Raw genomic sequence first — 25,189 nt, 5'->3', positions numbered from 1 at the left:
CTATGGAGCCAGGGAAAGCAGGGTAACAGAAATAAAAACTCTGATGTTAAAATGAGAAATGAAAACTGTTGAAATTCCTTTAACAAGTTTACCTTAATTTCTGAAGATCTTTCTTGGAGCAGCCAAACTGTTATGCGTATGAATATTTTGTGACCATTTGTTACAGAGTAGACAAATATTGCCTATAGACAAATTCACAGTTTTCCTGTTTTGTAGGATGAAGTAGCCACAAATCAAATCCTTGATCTTGCAATAGGGAATAAACCCATAACATTTTTACTTTAAACAGAGCCCATCTTGTCAATCAGGAAAAAAATGTGTGTAGTAACAAACTAGTATCTGGACTAGTCAACAGCTACTCTCCTTTGCCTTTTTTTAACAGTTTCTTCTCTGCAGACTATCCACTGCCATGACAAATTATTTAACAGGACAAAAACTCAAGTCGAAAATTGATCAACACCATCTTTTCACATTTTCTTCTTCTTGAAGAAGAAGACATTAAGCATTAAGACATTTCACATATTGATTTAGTATACTTGACATTTATTTACACATATTTACAGGATTGTTATTCCTGATAAAGAACAGAAGAATAAAACCTCCAGATGTCCATTGCAAATGATGAACAGAAAATATTTATGGAGAAAATTGTTTCAATAAATTTCAGGAAATACAGCCTGATGAACTGTAAATCTATATCAAAGCCTGTATCAGGTTTTTTTAGGTGACTGCTGACAGCTATACAGAGATAATTTCTGATTCCAAACTAAATTGATCTCTCGCCTGAAGTTTTCTATAAAGTTTATTAACATAGCATTCCATAATAAGATGAAATAAATTTGTAATGGCATATCTACATATAAAAATATTTGTTTATATATTTCTACAAATAAAAGCTCTTACTTCCTTTTTATCCTAATATATACATTGCATGTATGTATTTAAAACAAACATACACAATACCATTCAGAGCTGGGTTTTTTCCTGTTTTCCAGTTGACATGTTGGATATAATGAAGAATAGAGGATTACAGGTACCAGCAAGATAAAGAAAGAAAAAGCCATCTTCTAGAATGACCAGAAAAGATAAATGCATAAACACAGACATTTAGGGATGATTAAACAGCTGAATGAATGAAATCAAATCTGCCATAAAATCTCATGCAGCATAATATCAGATGAATTGACCAGAATAACAAAGTACACGTCCTGGTTTCGGCAGGGATAGAGTTAATTTCCTTCCTAGTAGCTGGTACAGTGCTGTGTTTTGGATTTAGGATGAGAACAATGTTGATAACACACCGATGTTTCAGTTGTTGCTGAGCAGTGCTTACACTAGCCAAGGACTTTTCAGCTTCCCATGCTCTACCGACTGAGAAGGCTGGAGGTGCACAAGAAGCTGGGAGAGGGCACAGCCAAACTGGCCAAAGGGACATTCCATACCATGTGACGTCATGCTCAGTACATCAACTGGGGAAAGCTGGCCGGGGGGGGCCGCTGCTCGGGGACTGGCTGGGCATCGGTCAGTGGGTGGTGAGCAATTGCACTGTGCATCACTTGCTTTGTCTATTATCATTATTATTATTACATTATTATTATTATTATTTTATTTCAATTATTAAACTGTTTTTATCTCAACCCATGAGTTTTTCTCACTTCTATTCTTCCAATTCTCTCCCCCATCCCACGGGGGCTGGGGGGTGGGGAGGGAGGAGTGAGCAAGCGGCTGTGTGGTACTCAGTTGCTGACTGAGGTTAAACCACAACAGTACAGTATAAAACTACAAATCATAATGGCTCAGCTCCATCTTTCCCCCTATTACCTCAGCCTCTTCTACTAATAAAAAACCCCATTCTTAATTAAAGACCAACCCCTTGTGAAGACAAAACACTAGTTTTTGCATAAATGCATGTATCCAATCAAACTTTTTGACTGTGTGGAAACAACATACTGCCTTGTTTTACTAACATTTAGCCTCTAGCCTTTTGAACTACAAAAACACCTGCTATTTTATAGAAAACAACCTTTCAGGTGACACTTACCTAAAGGGGTGCTTTAAAATGAATCCCATTTACCTGATGATAAGTATAATTGCCCATCTATGACAAGCAAAAGAACTGAGAAGAGTGTTCTTGAAAACTTAAGAAAATGACAGTCTCAAGCTGGCCATAAACATTTAAACTTGTGATCCAAACTTCGATATACATATGCTAAATTTAAAGATGTGATCCTTAGTCATACATGTCTTTTGACTAAGATTTTAGTTTAATCTAGTGCAGCTCAAATATAATTCTCATACAAATAGGTTGAATTCCCCTGCAATTGTGTGTTTGTGTATTTTTATCACACTCATATGGTTGTCACTCACTGTTAACACAAATAATTTAAATTTCAGTTTAAGCCTTCTCTTGAGATTATTGTTTTCTCGGGTCTTTGCCTGTCAGAGTTTTTCTAATCCTCAACTTCATTCTCTCTGCCTCCTAGGAAACCCTTTTCATAAGCCAGACAAAAGATAATCAGATCCACCTGAACTAACTTCAGAGTAAATCAACCAAAACTGTTATGCACTTGTATGCATCATATTTCTGCACCTTTCATTAAAATGACTTAAAGACATGCTTGGTTTTCTCCATGAGGTCTTACAACGTATTACTCCACCTTAAAAGCAAGTAATACAACAGGAAGGATTTTCAAGAGTCCCTAAGTCAATGGGTTTCTAACACATTTTAAAACTTTTGAAAACTCCAAACAATCATTTCAAAACCACAGTGTTTATTTTTTAATATAAATAAAATACTCAGTTTTGATAACTGCCAATTCTTTGATAAATTTATTTCATGTCTGCATGAATAAACTCAGGTAATTAGCAAGAAAAAGACAACATCTGGAAGAGAGATTTGTTTGTGGGAAGAACCCTTTTAAAATGCAAAACCCCTTTTAAAATGTAAAAATAGATTGCTGGCTACTACTTCATACCTCCCAGTCAGCATCCCAGAGCCCCTCCAAATGTTGTGCAATGGAGTTGGAAAAAAGAGGAGCCACAGCACTGTATGATGGACTTGACCTTCACATCAAGCTTGACAAACTTAGGTCCTGCTTGCTGATCCAGCAAAAGCATAAGGATCATTACGTCAGTATCAAAATATTTAAGCTCCAAAGTCCTTAATCTAAGAGGATTTATTCAGACAAAAATGAATGAAACATGACATGGATGCACAGCAGTGAAATAACAATTAAATGCCTTATTTAAGTATTGCAGGAAGCAGAAAATGCTAGTTTAAGTTCCAGGGATCTTGCACACTTGTGCCCTAGAGGCATCCCATCACAAAGTGTAAATAGGATCAGACAAAGAAAGATTTTTTTTCCTTAGTTTGAACAAGTTGCTGTGTACATTCTGTCAGTAAGGAAGGTGAGGGGGGGAAAAAAAAAAAAGAAAAAGACAACCTCCTTACTGAAAATACACTTTATCCTACTTCTAACAGAATTTTTAAGTACATTGCTACTTACCTCAGTTAACTTGAGTTACTGCCAAGAGATTCTTCATCTTACTGTGACAAAAACTTTAGCATTTAAGTAATTTATTTTCTTTCAGATATTCTTCTATCCTGAAATATTCCTTTAAGGAGTAACAGATGCCAACCTGATGGTGTAATCTAACCTAAAACTTTGGTTTTGGGACACGGTTTCCAATGATAGCCTGAAACTAAGGAGGAGATTCAGAAGTCTTTAAACCAGAAAGGAAGAAATTGATGTAAAAAAAACCCCAAAAAACCCAGAAGGGTTTATTTTGCTCACACTTAAATTAGGAACAGTTCAAATGATGTCAGTTTTTAACTACAATATTGCAAAAGTATAATAAAGACATGAGAACTTGATCCATGGGTGTTGAACTGAACTGAATGGCAGTCTGGATGGTTTTGGATCAATCCCTAAATAGGAAGTGGTGCAGAAGAGAAAGCTTGATAAAGTAGTTTTAAGCTTAATTCCTAAAGCACCTGGTAAATTTAACAGCATAATAAACACTCAACAAAAGTTGCATCAGACATGCTCAATTTCAGAAACTGCAACTGAATTTTATCTTCCACTTTATGAAAACCAAGAAGTATGAGTTCTAGCCCTGCTGACTGCGGTAGATCAGAAAAGTACGATCACTGCTTATGCTGACATTCATATTGGCCTTAATGACCAGGCTTCATTTTTAGCATTGCAGGTGGGGTAACTTTGGCTTAGCACGTACACTAATTGTGGCACAGATAAGGTACAATTTGAGACAAATGTATTTCTGTCAGTATGCATACAATTTTCCACAGTATGAACTTTGTTATTTTATCATTTTGTTATTTGTATCAGTCATGACAAACCTTGTAATAATGACTGTCCTTGTAATAAAGGAGGTAGAATCTGTATAAAATTTAGATATTTTGTTTCCTTTTTAAGAAAGAGATAATGAAGCTGCACGTAAAACATTTGTTGGAAAAAGAAGCGGTGTGGTTTGCTGAAAGTATTACCAGAAACACACTAACTTTCAGAAAGGCAGAAACAATATATATTGTGACAGAGAAAAATACATGCTGTTTCTGAAGGTTTAATGTCACCATAAAAAAGAAAGAGCCCACAGTGCTGACAAGGATCAATGAAAGAACTTTGGTTTATGGTTTTTCTTTGATGAAGTACAGCTAGCATGAAGATTTTTACACAAATAGACTTAAATATCTTACATTGCAAAACATTCCTGATATGCTGAACTTCACAAAAGTAATCCCATTAACTCTTGTAATGCACTTTGCATATATAATCATGAGTTCATGCAGAACCGAGGTAAGATAACAAAGAGAGTGTACAAAGAAATCTGTATTAAAAGGCAGCCTACTTTATTTAGCAGGGTTTGTATATCTTTTAAATGTGGTGGACCCATTAACTTTCGTCAGTATCTTAAATGCATTCTTTAGCAATTCAGGTGACACATTTCATATGATAGAAGACCTACTGGACAGAAATGTCAAGAAATGCATGGTATAGCTAGACGAACTACCAAAGGGGCAAACAAAAAACTGAAAAATCCTGGACAACTCCTTGTTTGAAATGAAAGAAGTTATGACGGAAAGTTTCTGTGCATTAAAATAAGAGGCCTAAAACACATTCCTGTATTTGTGCAGTACATTCCACTTTCAGCTATTCATCAATATTCAGTTTATATTGCATTCTTCTGGAATTATAGAGATATGCAGTATTGATTTTAAAAACCTTAATGAGATTCAAATCTTGAAAAGAAAAACTATTTTTGTTCCAAAACAAACAAAACCCTTATGAATTACAAAAGGAATTCTGATATGCCTTAATATTTCATGAATTAAAATGGAATTCCTATCAGAAGTGACAGATGGAGAACATAAAGCCACTTTCTGTAATTAAGATCCAAAACAGATAACACACTTCTTCCAGAATCCAGGAAAAAAATTTCTTCCACCATTAAATACTATGTCTATGAAAATAAAAACATTAATTTACTGTAAAGTAGTATAAAAATGAATATACCAGAAAATACAATATGAAATAATGTTATGCTTGAAAGAATTTATAACATACTCTCCAGTATATTTTTGTTTAGGACTAATTCTACTTGTGGTTTTCTTTGCACCTTTAACTACTTTTCAGTTACTGTTACTATAGCTCTGGCCTGCCTAAATTCCTGAAAAGCCACTGTTTGCTTACAAGTTAGGTAAGAGTCAGGAAATATTTACTAACCATGAATAACTGAATAGGTTTGCTTACAGAATGAGCTTCCAGGGTTGGACTGATTACTGGATTTTCAGTTTGCTACAGTGAAAAAAGCAACAGTTCTAGAACAAACTTACTAGTTCATTTAGCCAACTCAAATATAAAATCTTAGAAGTAATTCCCAGAGCTTCAAAACATTTCTTTGAAAGAGCAGAGCCCACTGATTTGTAAAACAGTGTAAACTTTAATATGCAACAGTGGAAGTTTCTAGTGAATCTTTTCAGAACTTGGTAGCTTTTAGGCACACAGTCACAGTCTAAAACATGGTTAATTTTCTAATGTCAGTTGATTTTGAGCATATGCTTAAGTTTACTACTAAAATCAAAGCTGGCTTACAGTGAGGTTTTTGTCCTCTTTTCTTTTGCAGAGAGAGACAAGAGGAAAAAGCATTCACTTTAGCAGGAAAGAGACTGAATAGAGTTGCTGGATATTATTTTATGAGATTAAATGAGAAAGAAAAATGTAAATAGTGGAAGAAAACAAAGGTTTGCGAAAGTGACACATTCAAGATGCATACTTTGATACAATGCAGCTATACTGTATATACTGCAAAATCTTCATACTTAATGTATTTATGCTGCATAATTACCAAACCACCAAAATTTTGATTTTGCTGTTTTCGTGATGTTCTCAAGTGTGAACAATTCTGTTAAAGTCTCAGACTTCAAGAAAGCATCTTTCTGTGTAAGACAGGACTTAAATCTTTAAGTGCCACTGAAATTACCCAAACTTAATAATAAAACAGAAATAAAACATAATCTTAAATGGGCATCCTTGCTAGATTTTGAGAGTTTTCTAAACACTTCAATCATTTGATTCCCATGTCACAATTAAAAACAAAGCAGAAAATACTTCATGCCTCAATAGAATTCTTACACTTGAATGTTGGTTTTTACATTAGTTGTGAGGTTTCTCTGCTCAGATAGTATTTTATAGCTTTTCTGTTTTCTCATGTGTGACAATTAAATTTCATCATCAACAGATTATCAGACAGTTTACAAAAATGTTCTAACAAGAAAAACTAAAATACTACTTCTTAAATACTACTATTATTTAAAACCAACGTATAGTTAAACAACTGAGCAGATGGTATTTGTCTAAAGCAAATTTCATTGAAGTATATTCACAGGTTTACACTATAGAACTTTGAAAAGTGTATCCTTTTCAAATATTTGATTAAGTACTTCAAAATGCTGAAGTAATTCAGCACTCAAATTATAGTGTTTGATGTAATTTCTGGCATCATTACAGCAAATGTCGCATAAAAGAAAAACATCTTATTTAAAGTAAGGTCTTGACAGCAGTCTGGCATAGTCAACAATCTTATTCACAAATTGGAAGGCTGGTTATAATCAAACATGTACAGAGGGAATTAGTTTTTTTCTCTGTCCTCTTGAAACAATGCTAACACTTAAATTTTCACTCCCCAATCTTCCTTAATTACTTTAATCTCTGAATACAGAAAAAAAATAGGTAGGCATAATATGTAACATGAACAATTTGAAGTAGTTGTACATCACATATAAACGTGATACCAATACTAATAAAGATTTCCCAATGGATGTAAAATAGATGTGTCGTGCCGCCACCTGTTCATTAGCGTCCACTCAGAAATAACCCTGATCCTGCAGAAAGTCCAGTATGACCTAAGCCTTATTCTCACAGTTCTGTGGTCTTCAGTGAATTTCTCCTGCTACAGTTGCAAGTTTTGGCTGAGATGCAGTGTTTATTAATCAAGCACAGAATCATATCAATGCAGTTATGTAGCCTCTGAACTAGCATTTTTTCCTAATGCAGCCAGCTCAGAGCATAGGCAGACACTGTGAAAGTGTCTGTGCCATCTGCATAGACATACCTGATAGAGCATGACACAACTCACTCTCTATCCCACATTCCCCAAGTGGATAGGCAAAGAACAATGGAAAAATCTCCTGCTACATACACATTCATTTCCTGATAGTAGTCTGTTTTAAATATATGCAATTTCTTATATGTAAAATAATCTGGAATAGGTAAACTCTTACACATTTAGCAGACTGTCTTGCATGTTGATGGCTCTATTGCATTGATGAAAATTCAGGTCAATAAACAAAAAACGACCAAGTGAGATATAATTAATGCTTTTAACTTTGGGGCAAAATTACTTGCTCAGGTACAACACTTTTACTGCTGTTAGATTTCATTATATTCAAACTAAAGTGTTTCTAAAGTCTCTCCTGTTATTCTTCAGTTGTAAATGGCTGTTTCACAGTAAAGGTATCCTTCATTCCTTTCACTTACCATCTTTAAATACTTAAGATTCCAGCCTTCCATCCTACTCCCTACCTAAACTAGGCATATCTTCAAGTATCTCCTAATAAATTAGTTCACCTAGTCTTCTGCTAGTTTTGGGGTTTTTTTGTCCATTCATATCCAATTGTTCAGTGTCTTTTTTGGTGGTACAATACTTGGAACCGAGTGCAATAATACAACCGTGCTTTTACAGTTAATGCCTTTGTAGCAATGACCACGCAATCACAGCCACATCACAATGTAAATTCATGTTCAGTTCGTTTTATAGTACAAACCTGAAATATCTTTCACTATTGTGGCTTTCCCAATTTCTTTATTTTACGAGTCTGTGTGTGAAATTATTTTTCTTTAATACTAAGGCTTTTAACATCCCAACATGACTCTCAATTTATTTTCAATGACATTTTCCACACCTTTTCCTCCCTCCCCCAATCTAGTATTCCTGTACTAGAATCTAGTATTTAGTGACATTTGCTTTTGTTTCTTGATGATTAATAAATTCATAGTCTTCTAACAATGTTTTTCCATGGTCATAAGATCCAGTGTAAATCTCAGTCCTGTTTCAATTTTGGTAACAGAACAACTATAAAGTACAATATAGTGAGGTGACATTACACAGACCAAAGTGAAGTTTAAGACACACCACCATGCTAATTTTATAAAAACTTACAAATATTTACAACTCTAAGTGTTTTCACAATTAATATTATTAAGGAAGCTTAGAGGCCTTTGCTCAATGAAATTATGCTTCTTAAATTACTATTCCAACATGGCTACAAGACAGCAGTATTATTAGGTGAGCAGTCACAAGCTGCTACTTAATCTAACATATATTCTAAATTTTAATCTGTATCATCTACAAAGCTGATGCTTCAGAACTGAAATGTTCCAACAGACTTTAGAGAAAAAATATGAGTATCTGGCTAGAGTGAAAAAGGGAAACTTCAGAAAACTGCTTTTAGCTCCATACAAACCATGATGAAAATAAAAGCTTTGTCATAAATGCAAACAGACTCAAACATTTTAAAAATTTAGGCAGTTAGCTCTGGATCACTTTTTTGTCTTTGGGTCACCTCTAGTTATAAGGCTGAAATTCATAAAAGTCAGGAAAACTTTGGCTACTTCAACATTACCCAACACCACCATGAAACAGGACCAAAACTGTTATGCTGACGCCCTGATACGCTCACTATATATTTTGGGGGCTGTTCTATTTCAGACTATCAGTTGGAGCTCATCAGCTGTGCTTCTGGAATGCATCTTCCAGCGTGGCTTCCTCCAAAAGTGCACATCTGGTCTGTGGTAAAACACTAATGTAGGTGTAACCCTTTACTTAAAATTTCTATTAAAATTTCAACTTTCCCCAGGTACTCTTGAAGTCTGCAAGTTCTTTCATCCTTTACCAGAAACATACCTATCATGCAACTGTACTTATTCTTTCCATACAGACAAGAAATTTTGTACAATTCAAATGACAACAAACTGATAGGCTTGTGAGGACATCTGGAGAATGACTTTTAAAATGCAGTGGGTAGAATCCAGAAGTGAAAATTGAACATTTTAAACTTCATACTAGCAAACTTAATATAAATCATAGTAACTAATCAGAAAGACAGCATTATAGGAAGAGATATTTAGCAAGTGCTAGTTGATGCTGCCAGCATTTTAACAATTTTTGACATCAGTCGAGACAAAGGCAGCCAACAGGAAAACATTAGATAGTTTCATCACCTAATTATTTTTGTATTACAAATAATTTAAGCATGTTATTTGATCATCAAGTGTTAATGTTTGAGAACTTTAGGTGGATTCTGGTGTAGCTGATACTTTGATACATTTTATTTACTTTTAAATAAGAAAAACAAAACACTTTCTTTTTCCCCTGAAAATTCGAAAATGTATTTCTAGAATCTTAGTTTTTCCTGTATGTTACAAATGCGGACCCAGCATCCCAAGGCACAGAATATGCTATTGTTATTCTTGCTTCCGTAAAGACAGAAAGCTTCCTTACTAAACAAATTTAGACAGTAAATTCATTTACTAAATAAATATACTTCCTTACTAAATAATCTACTTACTAAAGACAGTAAATGATACTTCAAATGACATACACAATGTGACCTGTAAAATGCTGCAAAAGACACTTACTCTACATTTTAAAATCTCTCCTTTATTTAAAAGCTCAGTTCCTCCCTCTTAGTTTGAATTTTGGCAATAATGACAAGTGAGCTATTGTCCTGATAAATTAGCAAAGATAATCTGACTCCTGAACTTTTAAGTACAGATTAAAAAAATTTACTTAAGCTTGAATCTCTACCTTGTTCTGTTTTGATTGCTGCTGGCTCTGAAAAATATCCAAACTGAGAGCTGAAAAAGGATTTAGAGGTAGAAGAAATATTAAAGCATGGATGAAGAAAACCAAAAAAGTAAATTTTGATTATTTACCTACCTGCTAGTATATGGATTTTATTAGACACCACAGAAATCCCTTAGAAGCAGGAATGGGAGATTACAAACTTTATTTGTTTATAAACAAAACCTTTTCCCAAAGACTATTTGTGTTTATCCTACAGGGCCATCCTTTTTGGCAAAACTAGCTATTCACAGAAGAGAATATGATCACAACTACATATTTTGTTTACATGCTTTCTCTCAAATGATTAACATTTTAAAATTTGTTATATTGGTTTTACTAAATTCTGGTGTCAAAATACATGGTATTTATGGCAACTTTATGGCTAATTTATGCTACCAGTGTCAATATGCCTCCACAGCTAGACAGAGGACCATGAATGTATTTTTCAATTAAATGTCTAATGAAAAGCCCGTGTGGTAATGCTCAGTAAATTTTGACATTTCACAATGATGTTTTGATCAATTTTAAATGTCTGGTGTCATAAACTCATCTCTTAATTAAAGCTGTTCTTATGTTTAATCTAGAATCCTTTATAATCCAAATTATATAACAGCTACACAGTAAATCTCCCATCTGCTTTTCAGTCATCACCTTTAAGCACTACATGTTCATTCTAGCTAAATGTAGGAACAGTTTCCTCTCCTTCAAGACCATATTACGTTTAATAAGTTTTTTACATTTATTCTTTGGGTGTGGATTTTGTAATGGTAGATTCTCTACCACCAGAAAACTTTTTACTTCCTTTGATCATTCGGTGAATTACATTTCTTTGTGCAAGACTTCCTCAAAAAGAGAAACATCATTAGGATATTGACTTTCTCTTTTCAGGGTATAGACAAAATAACTCACTAGATAACCAGAATAAGTTATTTAAAGAGAAAGCAAAATGTAAAGAGAGTACTGCCTTACTGAAATATTTTGGCAGACCTACAACCAAACCTTTATTTTAACTGCTTGATTTTAAGACTCACAGTGATAGTAAATACAACACTTTTAGTAATACTTCCACCTAACTACTATCACCATTACAAGATGCTTAGTTTCTCCTCCCCATCAAAACCTTCTTTCAGGTCACATCTTACCTTTCTTTTGATTAAGTTGTGCTTCACAGAATCTTGAAAAACAGAATATCTAAGCCCATCCCTCCCAAAAGGCAGGATCAATCTCTTCTACATCAATCCTAAGAAGTATTTGCCTAATCTGCTATTGAAAAGTTCCACTTTGTAGGTCATCTATTCCAATACTTATCTTTAGGAAGTTTTCCCTAACATTTAACCTAAATCTCTTTAGCTGCAATTGAACCCTATTATCTCCTGTCCTCTCCACAGGGATTACACAGAATAATTCCCTCTCCAAGGTAGCCTTTAACATTCTTGATGATGATTAATATGTCTCCTTTTACAAAGTCATCTCTTCTCTAAACTGAACAGCCCCAATTCTTACAGTCTTCAAACATTATGCTTTCCAGATCATCAACCACCTTTGTTGCTCTCCTCTGTGCTCCCTTAAGATGTCTCGTATGTTTTTTTCAAGTGCAACCGCCAAAACTGGGCAAAGGATTCAGGCTGAAGACCTGCTCAGGCTCAATAGAAAATGAATGTCTTGCATACAACAGTCCATTTTATATATTTTACAGTACACTATAGTCTTTTTCAATAGCATGGCACTATCAACTTGCTCTCAGCTTTCTACTTACTATGTTTCCTAGATTTTAAGCTGCCTAAGTACAACCTAACATCTTGTGCTTGTGCAACTCAATTTGTGAGCGATACGCAAACCACTTACTATAATAATCGTTTCCCCCGAGATCTCCCAAGGTAAACATACTTTGTTTACCTTGACCTGGCTTTTAACTTCTATGAACTGACTCAATCTACCAAACCAGCACAAAACTATCCTACCAAAGAAAAAAAGGAACATTTTTCTTCCAACTTAAACTGAGTCAGATCAGTAAAAGCTCCAACATGGACTAGTGGAAGGGAAGAGAGTGAACCACTCACCTCTTCACTTTAACAACTGCATCTGAAAATGCAACCTTAGCACATAAGTTTGCATTTCTCTTTATTTTTTTCTTTCATCTTCCCCTTCCCTGCCCCATATATTTTTTTTAGTCTGCCAATTTAATAAAGGTAATCTGTTGTTTTCTCCAGATCACTAATAAACAGATTCCCAGAATCCCACTGTCCAGTTTGATTACAAACAATTCTCTTAAAGCATTTTGTTAACGTTTTGTTAATATTAATGTCTCTGGGACTGCTTTAGCCAGCTCCCTAATACGCTTCAGTGAATGCCATCAAGTTCAAATTATTTTAATGCACCTAATTTATCTAAGTAGTCTCTATATGCTTGTTCTGTACCTGAATGCTTCCTTCTATGTCACTGATCATATGCAACCATATGATCAAAGTTGACCACTATGCTAAAGACAGAGTGAAAACAAGCATTCAAGCTTATTTCCTCTTTGTTTAGCCAAAGACAACCAACTCTCTTCTTGCTCATTTGTCTCCTGTTACTGTATTTTCATTAATCATTTTGCCCTTCACCATTTGCATCTCACTTAATGTCTTTTTAATTTTGTCTTAAATTTTAGAACATGTTTATTTTTAGAATTTTTAATTAGGTACTCCAAGAACTTGTTGAATAGGTTCTTTCCTGCCATATATCTTTCTCAACAGGTACTGGAACAGACCCCTTCCTGTGCTCTGACAGTAATCACAAAAAGCAAACCCAAGATTATTCAAGATCATTTTCACCATTAGCTGTTACCTACAGACTTTCAAAAGGTTTATCTCCTACCTGCTATTTATTTCAAAGAAAGTAAAAAAACAAACCACCCTGGTATATAAGCTCCCTTTCCTTGAATAAAAGGTATCCTTCAAAACTGTACCATAGTAGTAACTGAGTATTGCCCAAGTATTACTTTAGTCTGTCACTGTAAAGGTGGATTTATTCAAATTACTCCACAATAAGTCCTCTGACTTAACTGGCACCAGAACAGGGATAATGTTTATGTGATAGTATTACAACTGCCATACACGGCACTATTCAATATCATTTATCATATAATGTACATAAGGACTACTCTTTACCTTTTCTACACTTCTACTTGCAGTTCTTTTTTTACATGGCCAGTGACAGCATTCATTATCTTGCCAATGAGAGCTTATATTCATTCAGTGATTGAGCACGATTCCTAGAACATTTTCAGAGCCACTACTTTGTAAAATTTGGTGCCAGATTTCATATACAAGTTCAAGATACTGTATGCTTTATTTTGCCCAACTGGTTGCTGATCAAGCTCACCTGTTATTCAAGAGAGTCCACGAGTTTTTCTAAAAATGATGTTATACTTTCTATCACTCTTCTAAATTGTGTGTCATCTGGAAATTTTTATTAATCATTTTGTATTTTTTTCCAGATTTCTTACGGTATTGAGAACCGGACCAAGAATCCACTCCAGAAATGTGTCTAGCAACTCCAGAGTGCTTAAAAACCAGTCCTTTTTTTTTCTTCAGTTCAGCTAATAAAGGGTGTTACATCCACCTGCACTAAAACACACACCTTACATACTATTATAAACTTAGCAATTTATGCACATTTAGAAAGAAATAGAATATAAAATTTGTCTGACAAAGAAGTGGGCATCTGAAGATCCCATTTTGCTATGGTTTATGGAAAATAAACATGGAACTGACTTTCTGAATTTGAGTTCCACTGGTGTCATAAGACGCATAAAAATTTGAAGACAGTAGCTTTGAGTTCAAAGTTAACCATTTGCATTTAAGTACCTTTCAAAGTCGGAATGTCAAGAAGACTTTCAAAGTCAGAGGTCAGAACAGGTATGTCACCACCAAAGAACTCAATCATATGCCATGACATTTCAAATCCAGAAGCTTGCCCAACTACACAGATGTAACTAAAGAATGTTTGGAAGGACAAATACTACCTCATTTGAAAGAACAAATGCTACCTGCATAATTTATTTACATACTGGCATCCTTACATTACTACCATTCTTAAGGAAAACTAATTTTCTTGGGGGGGGAGGGGGGGGGAATCTACATTTTAACAATATAGTGTCCACATTTATCCACATGAAACACAAAACTGCTAAAAACCTTTAAAACTGGAATGTTAACTGGAGATCTACACAACACCTACTATAATATACTCTTACCTTCCTTTTCTTTGGGTTTTAAAGCTCTTTCTTCTTTTTTCTGCTTGGCTTCCAGCAGTTCACGTTTCAGCTGTCGCGCTTCTTTCCGTAGCTCCTCGCTGCAAAGAGAAAAATAATTACAAGAATTTAATCTTCCGGGAATGTAAAGTCAGTCAGGAGAAACAGAATCAAAGTTAATGGGCAGTAAATCTCTGATATAAACAAAAAGAACTCACTGATGCTAGGAACATGGCTTAAAAATAAATTAGAACCTAAGAAAGTTCATATTTTCATTAGCAGAGACAACAAAAGAACATAACAGATGACTTATTTTAAGACCCCATTAGAAATATGTCAAGGACGTGAATAATAAAATGAAAAAAACCTATTTGTATTTTTAATTTAACATTGTAATGTTTAACCATGAGAACCACACAAAGAGCATTTGAAACAGAGGCACTGCCAAATAAATATTACATGTGTTCTAAAATTCCATTTACTGAAGTAACAAATCTTAGCATTTTGGATTTCTTAGACGGACAGGCAATGTGGTTGTTAAGTGACAAAGACATGATATGTATGTAAGCATAAATTATTAGATATGACAATTCATTTTTCATTTTACAAAGTTTACAAAAAAATAATTAGGCGATAATACTAGAAAGAAGAAACCAAAATTTGCAAGTCATTGTGCCAATATCAAATGAAATATCTGTCTTCATAGAATCACAGGTTGGAAGAGACCTCTGAAGATCAGCCAGTCCAGCTCCCCTGCTCAAAGCAGGGCCAAACCGAGTAGGTTGCTGAGAGCATTGTCCAGTCAGGTTTTGAATATCCAAAGATGGAGACTCCACCACCTCTCCAGACAACCACTGCTTGACCTCCCTCAATGCAAAAAAGCTCTTTTGTATGTTTAAAAGGAATTTCTTGAATTTCAGCTCATGCCTATTTGTGCCAGTCTAATGGTTACCAGTGGAAAAGAACTGATAACTGCTTCAAGTTTTTCTGGTGTTAGAATCTGTATTTCCCACTTTTTTTTCCAAAAAAATTAAGTTCTCATTCATTTAGTATTCATCAGAGTCAATGAATAGCAGAAATTATTACAATGCAGGAATCTGGCATGCATGCATCTCCCTGCAGCTGTTTTATGTACCTCAGTTCTCATCTGTAATACCATTACTCACAACACAACAGCCGTTTTTAAGCAAAGACTTGGAATTGTGGGGTGATGACTTCTTTTGAACTTCATTTTCATTTGTGTGTATGCACATATACAGAGCTTGTGAAAAGCACTAGAAAAAGAAGACTGCCATTGTAAAGGTACTCAATCAATCAATTACAGCAGTAGGTCTTAATTTTCAGCAGCATGGCAGAAGGTACACTAAGCCAGATTAACAGGTTTTACATAAGACTACGGTTCTACTTTTCTGTCCTGAGAAGAAAATCATAGGGGAGGGATAAAGAAACATGTTTAACCCAAGTAACTCCATTGCTTTTATATAAATTGGGGATAGTATGGTAAGCAAGCCGCAGTACAACACTAATCTAGTATACTGCAACATTTTCTTATAGAAGTTGTACAGCAGGAACAACATACATGTCAATAAAAGTTATACATTTAAAATATTAGAGTGCCAGAACGTAGTGACAGCAACACAGGAAGAGGGGGTTACAAATGGCACTTAGGAGTAACAGAGCCAAGCACATCAGAAGTTTTCCTGTAAGAAGGACACACTTACTTTTTCTCTTAGTTATCTTAAGCTATTGTGGAATGAAGAACAAACTAGCTAGTGACAACCATTCAGTGCCCCCCCCCCCAATGGAAAGAGGTTTTTGTACAGAACACAGAAGGTCCTAATTCCTAGACAGCTTAATTCTAAAATGGTTTTTCAAGCACCTTCTATGATCAGCACTAGGTCAATAAAGGACTTTGATACTTGGTTCCTTATAGAGTCAACACTTCCTATATTTATTCCTAGGCTCACTTTACCAAGTTAGGTTGACGAGAAAGGTAATCCAGAAAGCCTGCATGCTAAAGAGGAAGCCACAAGAACTGACTGATAGGAAAGCCAGGCTATACTCGCAAGCCAGATTTACTGGAACAGAACTTTTTTTATAACTGACTTTTTGTAAACAGGAAAATGTCAAATTGATGAGGAAAAACAGAATCAAAATAAGGGACTACAAATCAGTCTGTACCTGCCCCCTACATCTTTGAAACACAGGTCTTTGCATGCAGTAGATCTGCACTCAGGTTTCATATAACTTAGCTGTTGGTTTGTAGCCAATTATGCAGTTGCCTCCTGTCCCTGGAACGTTTCTGTTGCTACAGAGGCATAGCTCTATCTGCTCCATGCTTTTCTCACTGCTCTCAGTCCCGCTGCTATGCTGCAGGCTCTCCTCTTGCTCTTGCTCCCTCCTCCTTCCTCTTCTTGCCATTTCCTGCAGCCCGGAAGATGTCCCCCCTCCCTCAATGCAGAGAGGTACTTCCAGAGCAGGTGTAATCTCCTCCCCTGCCTACTTACCACCATTTTGAAGGGCCAAAATGCACAAATGGAAAACAAACAAGTGACACGCAACTGCTTTTTCTCTTCCTGAAATCGCATTGCCAATATTGCATACAAAACCAAAAAGTATTTCCTTGCTAAATTTCATATTTTGAAAACAGAGAAATAGCTCATTCTTTAAGATACTAATTTTTTATCTCCACAGTTTGTGAAGAACGTTTCAGTGAAATTGCTTAAGTACCAAGCTGGATTCCACCTTGCAGAAATTTCTTCTAAAACTAGACAATATGGACCAAATTTCTTACTCCCAGTGATTTTTTTTAATAGCTTTTGAAAGTTAAATACATTTTATAGTAAATGAAAGCCATAACTTTCCAAATACTGGCTAGCACTAGCTTATACGTAAACAACAGCTTTTAACCTTTTATCTGAGGTAGCTTAGCCTAATTATTTTTTCTATAATTACTACAATCTCTTAACTACATAACCCTCAGTATCTTTTTCTGACTGCAGTTGGAACATCCTTAAAGATAACAGCTGTTAAACAACTTTACCTATAGGCTTAAACTATTCTAGGGCCAAGCACAATGGTTGTAACTGTCTCAACCATCTGTTCCGTATTCAAGATCAAGCAAAGAAATAACTGTGTATATGTGTGTGTATATGCATGCATGCATACAATAAATTATATATTGAATGTTTCTGAAGACAAGAATTATAGATCATATTCTTTTTCTCTAAGTAACATTGCCAAAACTCTCTAGGAGACTTAGCTCCAAGAAGCACTATGAGAAAAAAGAAAAACCCAAAAATTGTCCATTTAAGCCTAAAACTAGAATGAAACAGGAATATCAAAAGAATTATTCATTTTTCCTACTCATATCAGAGTTGACTGAAATCTGAATATTCATTCTGCAGAAAATTGAAAAGAATCTAGCCAAATGGTTTCAGAACAAACTGTGTAACTCCAGAATTTTCAGATTACTTCTTGAGAACAAATAAAAATGTTTTATCTAGAAATTTTCTAGTGAAATGAAGTCTAGGAATCCCTTTGAATTTCTGGTTCAACTGTGGCTCAGTTTGATAGGATTGTGCATCAGTTTGATAGGACTGACAGGAACTCCAGAATCTAGGAGCTACGAGAACTTGGGTAACTTCAGGCTGAAATCTAGTTACACCCTAAAGACACCATGCATGGTGAAGGCATCAGCTTTCCTAGTAAACTATTTGAATGCATGATCAACAAACACCTCCACACTGTTATCTTGGTCACCACTCCGGCTTCTCTTTAGCAGACTAAGTAATTTATACTTTTTAAAGAGTTCTTTTTAAAGGAAAGGATGTTCTCCTAGCTTTAATCGCTTCTGTCTACTTCAGAACTCCCTGCAGTATTTCCACAATCCTTTTGAATGTGGACTTCAGAATCAGACATACTGATGGGTTCCTACATTCCTGTAGGGCTTTGCTGATGGTGTACTTGGTACCTTAGTTTTAACTCACCAAGGAACACAGGGTCATCACTGCACTGAGCACTCACATTATTTTCCACAATGACTCTAAACCCACCTCTTAGTCACTTCTCTCCAAAATGTGATTCAGCAGTTGTACTATCCTGCAGCTACAACTTGCATCTCTGATTTCCAATTGTATTTTTTTTATTGCATTGTGACCACTTCGGTATTAAATTCAAATTATTTGTAATGGTCTGTTCTCATGTACTATATTATTTTCTTATAAAGACTTTTTAAAAATAAAAATAAGAATGTCAGTGGCTTTTAAACAAATGTTTGATACAAATCTACCTGTACTATCAACACTGTACCAACTCAGTTATTTTTATAAATCAAAAAAGTCAACCCTTTTTAAACCTGTATCATCCCCTCCCTCCAGTTTCCCCAAAAGGCAACATAGTTATCTACTACCTACAAAAATCACACTAACCAGCATTAGTTACAACTTTAGTCTTTTTTTTTGCTGAAGCGTGTACCAAACAAAGCATTCTGTTATATCTGATTAGGAGTGAAGAAAGTCTAACCTGTCTTTGTTTCTCTACATCATAACTTTTGCCACAATTAGACGCTGAAATAGTAGTTCTATTCTTTGGAATTCTCGTAGTTTTCCAGTTTTTTTAAAAATGAATGCTAGTACAGGAAAAAGCATTGCATTTTCACCAAAGTTCTCAGACTTAAGTCAGCTAGGCCTGTTATTTGAAAAGGCTTAATCTTAAAAGATGCTGCCCAACTTCCCGCTTTTTAATGGATGTGAACGTTTTATTCCACTCTTCCACACATAGAACATAAGTACCTATTAAATAATTTTTCATTTTATATATAATTATTTTACCATCTTATTATAGCAGATGACTTAACATATAAGCTATCTTGGCATTTTTTTCCTCCCTCCTTTTTAATCTAAACTGTTTAAGAAATGCCTCCTTGCTTACTTTACGCATCATGGTAATGTCATCAATATTTCATTGACTCTTTTGGCTTTTCTTGTCAGTATCTGTATCTTAATTTGACACATTCTTAGCCATATCCTTTTTCTTTTTCACTGATTTCATATTTCTTTTAAACCAGAATGTTTCATTCCCAGTGTGACTTTATTCCACATCCAATTTGGATATCCCTGAACAATTCTTATATTTTGATAATACTTCATTCTGTCTTTAATTTTCCAATTCAGTTATACAAATTAAATGAAATGCCACATCCAGAGAGTAGTGGTCAACAGCTCAATGTCCACATGGAGATCAGTGACGAGTGGTGTTCCTCAGGGGTCCATACTGGGACCAGTACTGTTTAGTATCTTCATCAATGACATAGACAGTGGGATCGAATGCACGCTCAGCAAGTTTGCAGATGACACCAAGCTGAGTGGTGCAGTCGACACGCCAGAGGGATGGGATGCCATCCAGAGGGACCTGGACAAGCTCGAGAAGTGGGCCCGTGTGAACCTCACGAGGTTCAACAAGGCCAAGTGCAAGGTCCTGCACCTGGGTCAGGGCAACCCCCAGTATCAATACAGGCTGGGGGGTGAAGGGATTGAGAGAAGCCCTGCCGAGAAGGACTTGGGGGTACTGGTGGAGGAAAAGCTGGACATGAGCCAGCAATGTGCGCTCGCAGCCCAGAAGGCCAACCGTACCCTGGGCTGCATCAAAAGAAGCGTGGCCAGCAGGTCAAGGGAGGTGATTCTGCCCCTCTACTCTGCTCTGGTGAGACCCCACCTGGAGTACTGCGTCCAGCTCTGGAGCCCTCAGTACAGGAAAGACACGGACCTGTTGGAGCGGGTCCAGAAGAGGGCCCCCAAAAATATCAGAGGGCTGGAACACCTCTCCTATGAGGAAAGGCTGAGAGACTTGGGGTTGTTCAGTGTGGAGACTGCTCCGGGGAGACCTTATTGCGGCCTTTCAATACTTAAACGGGGCTTACAAGAAAGATGGGGACAAAGTTTTTAGTAGGGCCTCTTGTGATAGGACAAGGGGGAATGGTTTTAAATTAAAGGAAGGTAGATTCAGGCTAGTTATAAGGAATAAATTTTTTATGGTGAGGGTGGGTGAAACACTGGAACAGGTTGCCCAGAGAGGTGGTGGATGCCCCATCCCTGGAAACATTCAAGGTCAGGTTGGACGGGGCTCTGAGCAACCTGATGTAGTTGAAGATGTCCCTGCTGGTTGAATGGGGGGTTGGACTAGATGACCTTTAGAGGTCCCTTCCAACCCAAACTATTCTATGATTCTATGATTCAATCATGAACACTATTTGACTGCTAATCTCTAAGCCAGCAATAAAGTGGATCAACATCTCTCAAATAATTCAGCTTGCACCTAATGACTGAGAAGTACCTTTTCTTAACTTCAACACAGCAGAAGTACCTTCATGATTTATTTGCAGTTTTACGTACTTCATGGCGAAGCAGGCCTCAGACATGCAGAAGTATTGGTCTGGAAAATCTTCCTCTCTTTTCTATGATCCCAAGGTTAAAGGATTATTTTCATTGATTGTTTCAATACGTAAGCTGCAAAAGTTTCTTGACACCAAGTCTAAGACTGTTTCGGAGATTAATGTCAAAAGTCATCTAAAGTTAGAATACTCTAGAAGTTAGAATACTCTAGAAGCCTAGAGACATTCATATGGCTGGACAGACTCCACACACAATCTGATGGAGATTGCTTGACCTTAATCTTCCCACTGAATTTGGAAGAAAGTAGATTTTGGCGGATCAAGATTCCGTCCCTATGAAATGCAATGGGAAGCAGTGGCTTGAACACAAGACTAAAGGTTAATAATATAACTCTTATCTTGGGTCTGTCACTAAGGATCTAACCCACAAGTGAGCAAGCACACACTTGCTACACTGTGCCCTTAGCTGATGAGCTGCGAGCAAGCATAGACCCAAAGACTCATGACGGTATTGTTATGGTATGGAGTTTCAGTACCTTAGCCATTTTACTGATTCAAGCTCAGTTGTTTTTTGGCTTGGTTAAAGTGCTGCAAAACCCGCTTGAAGTGCTTGTTTACTACAGGAGATCTTCCATCTCTCAGCTTTTAGCTGTACCAGTATCAAAGCTTTATATTTCAATATATTTTTATCTTAATAGTAGGGTTTTCTGCAGTTATCTTTATAATATCATGTAATCCATGCTTCAGCTTTCTAATAAATCTATTTTATTTTTCTTTTGTTTTTTTAAATCAGAAATTAATACTTAGTTAATAAGGAATAAAATAAGTTTGTAATTTAGCCAAATATTCTAAGTTAAATGGATAAACTTGTTTCTAAGTGCCATGTACTGAAAGTGTCTTGCTGCAAGTAATAGGGGATCTTCTGAATTTGCAAAGTAACTTCTTAATTCAAAAAGGACAAGTTCTATATTCGACTTCACTTTGGCAGAAGAAAAGAGAACTGATTACAGAAATAAACACTAATTGTGACTTTGGTGTAAGCGACCATAGGATTATACTTGCTATGCGCAAACACAAAACCACATCTCTTTCTCTATATAAATATACATGTCTCTTTGTACTTGTATGCTCATGCACACATGTATATAAATCATAACTGCCAGTATTTATTTAAGCATATAAAATCTGTAACTAATAAAATATATATGATACACAAACACAAATAAGACCTAGAGAGGCACAGTACCTTATTCAACTGTGATTTAGGGAAAAGGTGGTTGCATATATTCAAAACTGTAATTTAGATATTCCCCATCCGGTGATGACAAAGATCAGTAGATGCTAAAATTCATTTGATGCTTATATTTCAATCACAAAACACCTGAAAACTTTGCCTTCTATGCATTTCCAAATTTATCCCAACTCCAGTCTAAACTTCACTACAATTCAGAGTATTCATCACTCCCCCTCAAAACTCCACCTAAGCCCCTAGAAGGGCCCAAACTGTCTGAGGTTACCCTAGCACACCGTCATTCACTGATCCTGGTACAAACAATATTAAACAAGGCCACATTCTTTCAAAAGTTAAGTACTTAGGTGGTGCCAAAACCATACATATAGCCTTAAAGTCAGAGGATTCACTCAGATAAATGTGAATTTATAATGGAGGAACTATTCAGTGACTGAACAACTGAAAGATTATAGTGTATTCTGCATCACTGGACCTGGTGTTTTTCTAAAAGGTATGTTGTAGTTGAAACAAGAATTAGTTCAGGGAAGAGCTGTTTTCCGTAATAATGAGTATTAGATTAAATTATTATTTTTGATGGCATAGCATGTTATTTCCCTTCCTCTTTTTATGGTATTATAATTACGTTTTGGTTTTGTTTGTTTTTGTTTTTTTTTTTTTTTTTTTTAAAGGCCATTTCCTTTCATTTACTTTTGCTGTCTTCTCATTCATCAGCATCAGTGGAAAATTGCGAACTGGCTATCCTTAAGTGGTAACATTATTTAGTAAGTGTTGTTCAAAGTAAACATACCAGAATAAGAAAAAAGAAGAAATACTCTTATTCATTTTACAAAGTCATTTTAAAAATCTTATAAATAATAAAAGCACGTAAAGACTGTCACATAAGTTTAATTTTTACATAAGCAGCATCCTTTAACGTCTTAACAAAATAGATTTAATACTGAAGTACTTCAACACTGCTCATGTTAATTTCATAGCAGAATAGGTTATTCTAATTTAGTTTAGAGAAACCGAATAAAAATCAAGCTGTAGTACAATATTATCCTTTCATAATGTAAGCTAATAGCTTACAGTCCTGGATTCAATCCCCTCCCATCACAGGCAGTCACATTTCTTTTCCCAAATTTATTAATTCTGTAAAAAGCACATTCCATATTCTCTTTTTAAAATTTATTAATGATATTTTCAATGCCTACTATATCATTAGCACCCATGATTTATACGGAAAGGTCATTCTAGAACTGACGAATGGACACCTTAATAATATCAGGGACAATGAGGAAAAATCCCTATTCAGATGACAGCTTTCAGTTTCTGCTAGATAGTCTTGAAAAATGTGTAACATTCTGTGTGCGAATTCCAATTCTAAGTTAAAATATAAATAGTATTTCCAAATACAGAACTCTAATGATAAAACGAAACAATATAAAATGTCATGTTTGTACAACTAACTGAGTTGCAGAATGCGTGGAAGAATCAAGGCAAATGTCTGCTCTACAATGTCAGTTTTGAAGCCTTTTCTGCTATTCCCCCTTCTGCCCCTTGGGGTACCTGCAGAACATACAATTCTTGGAATGGATAGCAAATTCCCCCCTTTGGCATGTAGATCTAAGACTTTTCTAGGGTTCAAGAATCTTATTTTTGTCTGGATTACATTACTGTTCATCTCTGGCACTGCAAGAATTTTACAACTGTAGAAATGAGAACGAAAATTATGGGTTTGGAATATGCACTGTCTTTTTGCCAGCCTGGTTTTGCTGTAGGAGTCAGACATATGTCATCTGTCTTTTGCAAATGGTACATCACAGTCGTATCTCAAATAAGATGATGATATAAAAATGGTGGAAGACCTATTCAACAGGTCTTGATATTGGAAGCTTGTAAACGAAATATTTTAATATAGCTCCTGGGCCCTGTACAGACACCTGTGCTAATGCTAATGCCAACAGTTACTGCTGTTTTTGACTTTAACAGTACTTGGTATATTACAGTTTGCAATTAGTACTGTAACTCTTTGTTTAAAAAACTTGTGCACTGAAAGAGTTTATGGATGAATTGCCAGTATTTATATATTTTATCTAGGACTACTGAAAGATTACAATGCTGAAATCTAATAGGACTGGCATGCTTGTTAAAGACTACATGGGCAACCATTACTGTCTTTCCATTTCCATAAACCTGAATGTAAATAAGCAGATCACATAATTAAAGCATCAGATAATTGGCACTCTATTTTAATGTAATTATGCATACTGGACTATAAACTACACTGTATGTCAGCAGTCTCAGTACTGAGCAATGAACTCTCACAAGCTGAGACTGATGAAGAATGTTACCATTTTACTCTGTTGAGAGAAGCTTAGCAAAACAGCAGGGCCCGCAGACTGAGCATGAAGTATAAACTTGTGCAAGAAGAATAAAGATATTAAGGGAGAAGCAATATATTTCATTACGGCAACTAAGACAGATGGAGAGGGAGGAAAACCCTACAGGTTTCAGGGCACATGAGCTCTTCTTCAGATAGTTTATTTTTCTTCCACAGTTTGCTTAATAAAAGGTATTAGCTTTCCCTACAAACTTTCTTCACTTACATTGTTCAGCCACCAGTTACACTGCCAGAAACTGCAGATGTATGCATTAAGGCATCTATAGAAGCATATATCATAGTTTTAGCTTAAGGCTGATTTTATGCACTATCTGTACTTCTATGCTCACAGCAGATTCTGGAACAGACAGGAGAACCTAAATTTTCCCAATATAAGAGAAGAACTTAACTTTGGCTAATGTAAGATAGGCAACACTGTTAAACTAAAACAAGTTAACAGAAAAACTGGAGACTGCCAGCATCTCTCATCCAGGTCAATGGTGTATCTATCTGGATTACAAATGC

The 25,189-nt window shown here is 35.6% G+C and overlaps 1 protein-coding gene across 1 annotated transcript in view; it reads right to left on the bottom strand.

Moving 5' to 3' along the window:
- The window catches only part of CWC27 (CWC27 spliceosome associated cyclophilin), a 123,200-nt gene that overhangs the window by 22,284 nt on the left and 75,727 nt on the right, over positions 1-25,189 (bottom strand). Inside the window, exon 11 of the mRNA XM_076363008.1 lies at positions 14,663-14,760. Coding sequence (XP_076219123.1) covers positions 14,663-14,760 — 98 coding nt within the window. The remainder of the gene's footprint in view (positions 1-14,662; positions 14,761-25,189) is intronic.

The sequence above is a fragment of the Aptenodytes patagonicus genome, chromosome Z, assembly GCF_965638725.1.
Source record: "Aptenodytes patagonicus chromosome Z, bAptPat1.pri.cur, whole genome shotgun sequence".
In the NCBI taxonomy this organism is placed as follows: Eukaryota; Metazoa; Chordata; class Aves; order Sphenisciformes; family Spheniscidae; genus Aptenodytes; species Aptenodytes patagonicus.
The sequence above is the reverse complement of the archived record's forward strand: the minus strand, read 5'-3'. Positions and strand labels throughout refer to the sequence as shown.